At 56.6% G+C, this 10527-nt stretch overlaps 1 protein-coding gene and 1 long non-coding RNA gene across 2 annotated transcripts in view; one reads left to right on the top strand and one right to left on the bottom strand.

Moving 5' to 3' along the window:
• The window catches only part of LOC134572088 (uncharacterized), a 129357-nt gene that overhangs the window by 91700 nt on the left and 27130 nt on the right, over positions 1-10527 (top strand). The window lies entirely within an intron of this gene.
• Positions 34-2354, bottom strand: LOC134572086 (structure-specific endonuclease subunit slx1-like). Its single transcript, XM_063430899.1, has 7 exons — positions 2268-2354; positions 1817-1996; positions 1487-1538; positions 986-1363; positions 551-678; positions 259-343; positions 34-123 (listed from the first exon to the last, which is right to left on the bottom strand). Exons 2-7 carry the CDS (start codon positions 1987-1989, stop codon positions 88-90), a joined length of 852 nt encoding a protein of 283 aa, XP_063286969.1. The 5' UTR covers positions 1990-1996; positions 2268-2354; the 3' UTR covers positions 34-87.

Below are 10527 nucleotides of genomic sequence, written 5' to 3'. Positions count from 1 at the left end.
AAAGTCCATCGTACACATGCTTCGTCAGGATTGATGGGAGCAGCACATTGTACTTTGCATGGAGTGTAGTGGAGTCACCAGTCTATTTCAGGAGCCGTTCTGTAACTCATCTGCCCAGTGTGACTGCAGAGTAAAGAAACCAGTCAAACTATATCCAGTTCACTTGCACATTCACAATTCCTGGTTTACTTGCATACAGTGCTTTGTAATAGCCAATATTTCAGATATCACATTTAAGTATAACTGCATTTTTAATACCTGGGAGTTCGAGAGCTCTTCCAAGTCTCCGTAGCAGCCTTTCTTGAATCTAATCAGATCTCCCCACAGTACAGAATGGCCACAGCTGTTAAAACAGGGAATGGAGATAAAGTGATATTCCTCTGTCAATCTAATTCTGCAAGACTCTTCCTAAGACCGCACTAACGAGCATGCACACAATCTGCTGTTCCATAAACTCCAGATAAAGATCACTGTTGGCATGTATAGAATTTTGATCCGGTAACATCCTTGTGGGCAATGAGAGCAGAAATGAGTTGTAAATAACACTTACCTGGGGCAGATCCCCTCCACGGGGATAAGATGTTCTGGCTCCTGTTGTAAGAAGAGTTTTGCCAGACACAAGATGTGTGCAGTCAGCGAGCAGCCGGGATGGAAGCAGTGTAAAGAATCGTCTTCACCCTGTAATCACTAATCCGGTTACTATACACAGCACGGGTCACATGACACAGCCATCTAATAGTGAATAATAAACTTTCATTAACAAAGTATCTGCCCATTAAAGAGGGCACCACCAGCAAGCTCAATCAATAGTTTTTGATCTACAGCATTTCTTTTACCTCCCAAGGAATTGAAAGGGTTTGGAGCATTTTTGTGTATTATAACAGAATGGACAGCTGATTAATGGGTTACTAGTAAGAACCCACATTCCTCTATTCTTTACACTGGTGTTTAGAAGTAATTGTGCACGAGTTGCCTACACAGGTACCTGCACTTTCTGGTAACAAACACGACATCTCTGAGGGATGACCTCTCGTAGAACATTACACTCCTCTGCTTCTCCCTCTCCCTGGCCTTTCTCCGCTGCTGATCTGCCCTTGTCTCCTACAGCTTTAGAGATTGGCCTAGCCCGCACTTGTCCAAACGCCAGAGGCATATGCAGAGGTGGTTGGAGGAGGGGGGGAAGCTCCTTGTGGTATTCCTGTCTTAGCCAGCGCAAGGTGAGGGGCAAACGGTTCCATGGGGCCACACGTAACATGTGATAGAGGACAAATAGGTGGAAATCAAAGCTGGACTGCTTCTTGGTCTTACGGGGCACATGTGAGAGGCGTCGAGACACATGCGGATGCTGCCATGCCCACTCAAACTATGGGAAATAGGAGAGAGGGATTTAGAAACAACTTAGAGAACCATAAACATGAGACAAATTAACCGTAACAGAAAGACTTCAAATACAAAACTTTATACAAGAGAGTATAGATGGCTATACCCTTAAAGCAGCAATATCATTTGGAAATCCATGGACGATCAACACCATTTCCCTACAGAGACATAAGGCACAGTATTATTACACAATCACATGAATGCCCATCACTAGAACAAGACAGTTGGTACATACTGGTTTATAGAATCAGGCCAATTTGAAACCATGAAGAAACGGATATGGACCCCCCCCCCCCCCCCCCATTCTCCCTTAATAACAAGTGATTTGTTTAACACTGGCATTGAACTTTATACATGGAGAGCTTGGCTATTTTATGTTACACGTGTAATGCAACATTAACCAGAATGTCTCTCCAATCAGTGAATGATAAATTACCATGGGCCCCTCCCACTGGTCTTCCAAGCCCCTCCTTTCTGTTTGCCTCCATTGTGCTGCTGGATGCGTCGCTCTGGGTTGACTGTGAATCCGATGTAGATCCGAGCTTTATATTTCGGGTTAGTGCAATACAGCAGATACACGCCATAAAATCCCTCCACCTCTACAACCATGGCACTAGTGAGGAAAGAGACATAAGAGTCACCCCAAAATGTTTACATACACAATATAGGTAGCCAGGAGCGTGTGGGTTCTGCTACAGTATGTAGAGTTCATATGCTGCTGGACCGAAATCACTGGTATATAATAGGGGTCTGAGAGTCTGGTACCTCACCCACCCTAGCTCTGCAACCTCCCACTACAATTCCACCCTCTCCCCTGAACTAGATATCATGGACCACCTACATATAAACCTTGTAAGCGACCCTGGTTACAACCAAAGCGCACCAAGCTGACCCAATACCTCCAAACTAGATATCATGGACCTCCTACATATAAACCTTGTAAGCGACCCTGGTTACAACCCTAGCACACCAAGTTGACCCAATACCTCCAAACTAGATATCATGGACCTCCTACATATAAACCTTGCAAGCGACCCTGGTTACAACCCTAGCATACCAAGCTGACCCAATACCTCTAAACTAGATATCATGGACCTCCTACATATAAACCTTGCAAGCGACCCCGGTTACAACCCTAGCACACCAAGCTGACCCAATACCTCCAAACTAGATATCATGGACCTCCTACATATAAACCTTGTAAGCGACAATGGTTACAACCATAGCTCACCAAGCTGACCCAATACCTCCAAAAAAGCTCTGGAACTGATGAACGCTGCTGGAGAAAGTCTCCACTATAATTCCTCCACTATAAAGTTATGCTACGCGACTACAGCTTGGCTCTTTCCTCTACTATTTCAACATCCTCATAACCAGGTTTTACCATGAGAACCAAAATGCCTCTCTCACACTTTTACCTCTCTTGTTCACCCTGTACCTGCTGCTCCTCCTACTAACTGGACAACAAACTTAGTTGTAACTTACTTCACTGTACAATCCGGGAAGAGATCTCGCATTTCTCTCCTACCCTACTTCCCCCAACCTCCCTCCGCTGTCTCCTCTCCTACCCCAATTCCCCCAACCCCACTCCCTCTGCTGTCTCCTACCCTACTTCCCCCAACCCCACTCCCTCCGCTGTCTCCTCTCCTACCCTACTTCCCCCAACCCCACTCCCTCTGCTGTCTCCTACCCTACTTCCCCCAACCCCACTCCCTCTGCTGTCTCCTCTCCTACCCTACTTCCCCCAACCCCACTCCCTCTGCTGTCTCCTACCCTACTTCCCCCAACCCCACTCCCTCTGCTGTCTCCTCTCCTACTTCCCCCAACCCTACTCCCTCTGCTGTCTCCTCTCCTACTTCCCCCAACCCCACTCCCTCTGCTGTCTCCTCTCCTACTTCCCCCAACCCCACTCCCTCTGCTGTCTCCTCTCCTACTTCCCCCAACCCCACTCCCTCTGCTGTCTCCTCTCCTACTTCCCCCAACCCCACTCCCTCTGCTGTCTCCTCTCCTACTTCCCCCAACCCCACTCCCTCTGCTGTCTCCTCTCCTACTTCCCCCAACCCCACTCCCTCTGCTGTCTCCTCTCCTACTTCCCCCAACCCCACTCCCTCTGCTGTCTCCTCTCCTACTTCCCCCAACCCCCCACTCCCTCTGCTGTCTCCTCTCCTACTTCCCCCAACCCCACTCCCTCTGCTGTCTCCTCTCCTACTTCCCCCAACCCCACTCCCTCTGCTGTCTCCTCTCCTACTTCCCAACCCCACTCCCTCTGCTGTCTCCTACCCTACTTTCCCCCAACCCCACTCCCTCTGCTGTCTCCTCTCCTACTTCCCAACCCCACTCCCTCTGCTGTCTCCTACCCTACTTCCCCCAACCCCACTCCCTCTGCTGTCTCCTACCCTACTTCCCCCAACCCCACTCCCTCTGCTGTCTCCTACCCTACTTCCCCCAACCCCACTCCCTCTGCTGTCTCCTACCCTACTTCCCCCAACCCCACTCCCTCTGCTGTCTCCTACCCTACTTCCCCCAACCCCACTCCTCTGCTGTCTCCTACCCTACTTCCCCCAACCCCACTCCCTCTGCTGTCTCCTAACCTACTTCCCCAACCCCATTCCTCTGCTGTCTCCTACCCTACTTCCCCCAACCCCACCGCTGTCTCCTAACCTACTTCCCCCAATCCCACTCCCTCCGATGTCTCCTCCTCTACCCTACTTCCCCCAACCCCACTCCCTACCCCTACCTTTACTTCCCCCAACCCCACTCCCTCTGCATGTCTCCTACCCTACTTCCCTAACCCCACTCCCTCTGCTGTCTCCTACCCTACTTCCCCCAACCCCACTCCCTCTGCTGTCTCCTACCCTACTTCCCCCAACCCCACTCCCTCTGCTGTCTCCTACCCTACTTCCCCCAACCCCACTCCCTCTGCTGTCTCCTACCCTACTTCCCCCAACCCCACTCCCTCTGCTGTCTCCTACCCTACTTCCCCCAACCCCACTCCCTCTGCTGTCTCCTACCCTACTTCCCCCAACCCCACTCCCTCTGCTGTCTCCTACCCTACTTCCCCAACCCACTCCCTCTGCTGTCTCCTACCCTACTTCCCCCAACCCCACTCCCTCTGCTGTCTCCTACCCTACTTCCCCCAACCCCACTCCCTCTGCTGTCTCCTAACCTACTTCCCCAACCCCACTCCCTCTGCTGTCTCCTACCCTACTTCCCCCAACCCCACTCCCTCTGCTGTCTCCTACCCTACTTCCCCCCAACCCCACTCCCTCCGTGGTCTAATTCTCTCTCCTACCATACTTCCCCCAATCCCACTCCATCCGTGGTCTAATTCTCTCTCCTACCAAATACTTGAAATCCATCCAATCAGAGTGCTCTCTGTCATTTTACACAGCGTGGGGAAATTCCAAAGAACGGGGGGGGGGGGGGGGGGGGGGAAGCTACGTTTTTTATTATTTTTTTTTTTGAACAGTGAGCAGCCACTGTTTACTAGACTAGCGGTATAGCGAGTAGGGGCAGAATTTATTAATACTAAGATATCTTTAATTAGTATTAGTAAATGTGGCTGAAAGACCAATTCAGGTCTGAATTAAATTGAAATTCCCATACGAACAAAGTCCCAAATTGCGTCCTAACACAAATGGAGAAACTGTTAGGATGCAATTCGGCAGTATTGCCGGCGTTCTGTCCAAGTGGGAACACGGAGGAAAGCTAAGGAGTGTGGGAAAGTTTCCCTGCGTAGGAAACCTCCAGAGAAATAGTGTTTTAAAGAAAACTAGAGAAGATGGGGAGAAACGGAGAACAGATCCTGACAGAGGGAGAGATTGGGGAAAGGTAAGACACGGCCGCTTTAATATATCATATAATGGGGGGATTGTGCTCCCAGGACCCCCCCGGCTGGCTGAGATTGATGGTTACGCCCCAGGCTGGCTAAGAGTGATGGTTACCCCCCCTGGGCTGGCTAAGAGTGATGGTTACCCCCCCCCGGCTGGCTGAGAGTGATGGTTACCCCCCGGCTGGCTGAGAGTGATGGTTACCCCCCGCTGGCTGAGAGTGATGGTTACCCCCCCCGGCTGGCTGAGAGTGATGGTTACCCCCCCCGGCTGGCTGAGAGTGATGGTTACACCCCCCGGCTGGCTGAGAGTGATGGTTACACCCCCGGGCTGGCTGAGAGTGATGGTTACCCCCCCCGGCTGGCTGAGAGTGATGGTTACACCCCCCGGCTGGCTGAGAGTGATGTTACACCCCCCCCGGCTGGCTGAGAGTGATGGTTACCCCCCCCCGGCTGGCTGAGAGTGATGGTTCCCCCCGGCTGGCTGAGAGTGATGGTTACCCCCCCGGGCTGGCTGAGAGTGATGGTTACACCCCCCGGCTGGCTGAGAGTGATGGTTACACCCCCCGGCTGGCTGAGAGTGATGGTTACCCCCCCGGGCTGGCTGAGAGTGATGGTTACCCCCCCCGGCTGGCTGAGAGTGATGGTTACACCCCCCCGGCAGGCTGAGAGTGATGGTTACCCCCCCGGGCTGGCTGAGAGTGATGGTTACCCCCCCGGCTGGCTGAGAGTGATGGTTACCCCCCCGGGCTGGCTGAGAGTGATGGTTACCCCCCGGCTGGCTGAGAGTGATGGTTACCCCCCGGCTGGCTGAGAGTGATGGTTACCCCCCCGGCTGGCTGAGAGTGATGGTTACCCCCCCGGCTGGTTGAGAGTGATGGTTACCCCCCCGGGTGGCTGAGAGTGATGGTTACCCCCCCCGGCTGGCTGAGAATGATGGTTACCCCCCGGCTGGCTAGAGAGTGATGGTTACCCCCCCGGCTGGCTGAGAGTGATGGTTACCCCCCCGGCTGGCTGAGAGTGATGGTTACCCCCCCGGCTGGCTGAGAGTGATGGTTACCCCCCCCGGCTGGTTGAGAGTGATGGTTACCCCACGGCTGGTTGAGAGTGATGGTTACCCCCCCCGGCTGGCTGAGAGTGATGGTTAATCCCCCCGGGCTGGCTGAGAGTGATGGTTACCCCCCCGGCTGGTTGAGAGTGATGGTTACCCCCCGGCTGGTTGAGAGTGATGGTTACCCCCCCGGCTGGTTGAGAGTGATGGTTACCCCCCGGCTGGCTGAGAGTGATGGTTACCCCCCCGGCTGGTTGAGAGTGATGGTTACCCCCCCGGCTGGCTGAGAGTGATGGTTACCCCCCGGCTGGCTGAGAATGATGGTTACCCCCCGGCTGGTTGAGAGTGATGGTTACCCCCCCGGCTGGCTGAGAGTGATGGTTACCCCCGGCTGGTTGAGAGTGATGGTTACCCCCCCCGGCTGGCTGAGAGTGATGGTTACCCCCCCCCGGCTGGTTGAGAGTGATGGTTACCCCCCCCGGCTGGCTGAGAGTGATGGTTACCCCCCCGGCTGGTTGAGAGTGATGGTTACCCCCCGGCTGGCTGAGAGTGATGGTTACCCCCCGGCTGGCTGAGAGTGATGGTTACCCCCCCGGCTGGTTGAGAGTGATGGTTACCCCCCGGCTGGTTGAGAGTGATGGTTACCCCCCCCCGGGCTGGCTGAGAGTGATGGTTACCCCCCCCCCGGGCTGGTTGAGAGTGATGGTTACCCCCCCCGGGCTGGCTGAGAGTGATGGTTACCCCCCGGCTGGTTGAGAGTGATGGTTACCCCCGGCTGGTTGAGAGTGATGGTTACCCCCCCCCGGGCTGGCTGAGAGTGATGGTTACCCCCCCGGGCTGGTTGAGAGTGATGGTTACCCCCCCGGCTGGCTGAGAGTGATGGTTACACCCCCCGGCTGGTTGAGAGTGATGGTTACCCCCCGGCTGGTTGAGAGTGATGGTTACCCCCCGGCTGGCTGAGAGTGATGGTTACCCCCCGGCTGGCTGAGAGTGATGGTTACCCCCCCGGCTGGCTGAGAGTGATGGTTACCCCCCCAGCTGGCTGAGAGTGATGGTTACCCCCCGGCTGGCTGAGAGTGATGGTTACCCCCCCGGCTGGCTGAGAGTGATGGTTACCCCCCCGGCTGGTTGAGAGTGATGGTTACCCCCCCCGGCTGGTTGAGAGTGATGGTTACCCCCCCGGCTGGCTGAGAGTGATGGTTACCCCCCCGGCTGGTTGAGAGTGATGGTTACCCCCCGGCTGGCTGAGAGTGATGGTTACCCCCCGGCTGGCTGAGAGTGATGGTTACCCCCCCGGCTGGCTGAGAGTGATGGTTACCCCCCCGGCTGGCTGAGAGTGATGGTTACCCCCCGGCTGGTTGAGAGTGATGGTTACCCCCCCGGCTGGTTGAGAGTGATGGTTACCCCCCGGCAGGTTGAGAGTGATGGTTACCCCCCCCGGGCTGGCTGAGAGTGATGGTTACCCCCCCCGGGCTGGTTGAGAGTGATGGTTACCCCCCCCCCGGGCTGGCTGAGAGTGATGGTTACACCCCCCGGCTGGTTGAGAGTGATGGTTACCCCCCCGGCTGGTTGAGAGTGATGGTTACCCCCCCGGCTGGCTGAGAGTGATGGTTACCCCCCCGGCTGGCTGAGAGTGATGGTTACCCCCCCGGCTGGTTGAGAGTGATGGTTACCCCCCCGGCTGGCTGAGAGTGATGGTTACCCCCCGGCTGCTGAGAGTGATGGTTACCCCCCCGGCTGGCTGAGAGTGATGGTTACCCCCCCGGCTGGCTGAGAGTGATGGTTACCCCCCCGGCTGGTTGGAGAGTGATGGTTACCCCCCCGGGCTGTTTGAGAGTGATGGTTACCCCCCCGGCTGGCTGAGAGTGATGGTTACCCCCCGGCTGGTTGAGAGTGATGGTTACCCCCCCCGGCTGGCTGAGAGTGATGGTTACCCCCCGGCTGGCTGAGAGTGATGGTTACCCCCCGGCTGGCTGAGAGTGATGGTTACCCCCCGGCTGGCTGAGAGTGATGGTTACCCCCGGCTGGTTGAGAGTGATGGTTACCCCCCCGGCTGGCTGAGAGTGATGGTTACACCCCCCGGCTGGTTGAGAGTGATGGTTACCCCCCCGGCTGGTTGAGAGTGATGGTTACCCCCCCGGCTGGCTGAGAGTGATGGTTACCCCCCCGGCTGGTTGAGAGTGATGGTACCCCCCCGGGCTGGCTGAGAGTGATGGTTAACCCCCCCCCGGGCTGGTTGAGAGTGATGGTTACCCCCCCGGGGCTGGCTGAGAGTGATGGTTACACCCCCCGGCTGGTTGAGAGTGATGGTTACCCCCCCGGCTGGCTGAGAGTGATGGTTACACCCCCCGGCTGGTTGAGAGTGATGGTTACCCCCCGGGCTGGCTGAGAGTGATGGTTACACCCCCCGCTGGTTGAGAGTGATGGTTACCCCCCCGGGCTGGCTGAGAGTGATGGTTACCCCCGGCTGGTGAGAGTGATGGTTACCCCCCCGGGCTGGCTGAGAGTGATTGGTTACCCCCCCGGGCTGGCTGAGAGTGATGGTTACCCCCACCCGGCTGGTTGAGAGTGATGGTTACCCCCCGGGCTGGCTGAGAGTGATGGTTACCCCCCGGGCTGGCTGAGAGTGATGGTTACCCCCCGGCTGGTTGAGAGTGATGGTTACCCCCCCGGGCTGGCTGAGAGTGATGGTTACCCCCCGGGCTGGCTGAGAGTGATGGTTACCCCCCCCGGGCTGGCTGAGAGTGATGGTTTACCCCCCGGCTGGTTGAGAGTGATGGTTACCCCCCCGGGCTGGCTGAGAGTGATGGTTACCCCCCCCGGGGCTGGCTGAGAGTGATGGTTACCCCCCCCGGGCTGGCTGAGAGTGATGGTTACCCCCCCCGGGCTGGCTGAGAGTGATGGTTACCCCCCCGGGCTGGCTGAGAGTGATGGTTACCCCCCGGGCTGGCTGAGAGTGATGGTTACCCCCCCGGGCTGGCTGAGAGTGATGGTTACCCCCCGGCTGGCTGAGAGTGATGGTTACCCCCCCGGGCTGGCTGAGAGTGATGGTTACCCCCCCGGGCTGGCTGAGAGTGATGGTTACCCCCCCCCGGGCTGGCTGAGAGTGATGGTTACCCCCCCGGGCTGGCTGAGAGTGATGGTTACCCCCCCCCGGGCTGGCTGAGAGTGATGGTTAACCCCCCCGGGCTGGCTGAGAGTGATGGTTACCCCCCGGGCTGGCTGAGTTACTCTCCCGGTTTGAGGACCCATACTCACCCACACAGCGCTGCTCCCCCTCCCTCCTGGTTCCCGAGGCCCCGCCTCCCCGGTGACAGGGCTGTCCGGGCGGTGCCTGTCTGCGATACACTCCGGATATTGAGAGCCGCGCGGTGCCGGCTGTGACAGAGAAACCCCGGACTCTCCGCGTGAAATGGCGGCTTTCAGGAATCCATGGCAATCAGGCAGTCACAGGGCAGCTAAATGGTAACTAAAGGGTCCTCCATGGAGCCGCGAGCTGTGATTGGACAGTTTGTATGAGTCCCCGCCTCCCCAGAATGCTGATTGGGCAGTCAAGCTGTCAGTCAGAACCAGGAGCCGCATTCTGGATTACCTTGGTGGGCGTGGTTAGACGGAGCTCCATGACCAATCAGAGCTCGGGGGCGGGGTCAGTGGAGCAGCAAAGTTGGCGCATGCGCAGTTCGGGCAGCGCAGGACCATGGCCGGTGACAGTGCGATCAGCGAGGACTCACTGAGGGAGAAACTGAGGCGGGAACTACAGGCAGAGCACGTGGTGTGTATGGCGAGAACCTGGCGTCCAATGGGGCGGGGCTACCTGCACACGGGGTGGGGTTATTACTGAGGGCAGTGACTGGGGCGGGGTTATTAATGAGGGGAGGGACTGCCAGTAAATGGGGCGGGGTTATTAATGAGGGGAGGGACTGCCAGTAAATGGGGCGGGGTTATTAATGAGGGGAGGGACTGCCAGTAAATGGGGCGGGGTTATTAATGAGGGGAGGGACTGCCAGTAAATGGGGCGGGGTTATTAATAAGGGGAGGGACTGTCACTAAATGGGGCGGGGTTATTAATGAGGGGAGGGACTGCCAGTAAATGGGGCGGGGTTATTAATGAGGGGAGGGACTGCCAGTAAATGGGGCGGGGTTATTAATGAGGGGAGGGACTGTCAGTAAATGGGGCGGGGTTATTAATGAGGGGAGGGACTGCCAGTAAATGGGGCGGGGTTATTAATGAGGGGAGGGACTGTCACTAAATGGGGCGGGGTTATTA

This window comes from Pelobates fuscus, chromosome 8, assembly GCF_036172605.1.
Source record: "Pelobates fuscus isolate aPelFus1 chromosome 8, aPelFus1.pri, whole genome shotgun sequence".
In the NCBI taxonomy this organism is placed as follows: Eukaryota; Metazoa; Chordata; class Amphibia; order Anura; family Pelobatidae; genus Pelobates; species Pelobates fuscus.
This window is presented reverse-complemented; position numbering and strand designations above follow the sequence as displayed.

Excerpts from the sequence above, each read along its gene's own strand:
- LOC134572086 (XM_063430899.1), bottom strand. The coding sequence starts at position 1,989 with ATGGTTGTAGAGGTGGAGGGATTTTATGGCGTGTATCTGCTGTATTGC. Across the intron at positions 1,539-1,816 it reads ACCAGTGGGAGGGGCCCATG|GGAAATGGTGTTGATCGTCC; the intron begins GTAATTTATCAT and ends ATGTCTCTGTAG. Across the intron at positions 124-258 it reads AAGAGCTCTCGAACTCCCAG|TCACACTGGGCAGATGAGTT; the intron begins GTATTAAAAATG and ends TTTACTCTGCAG.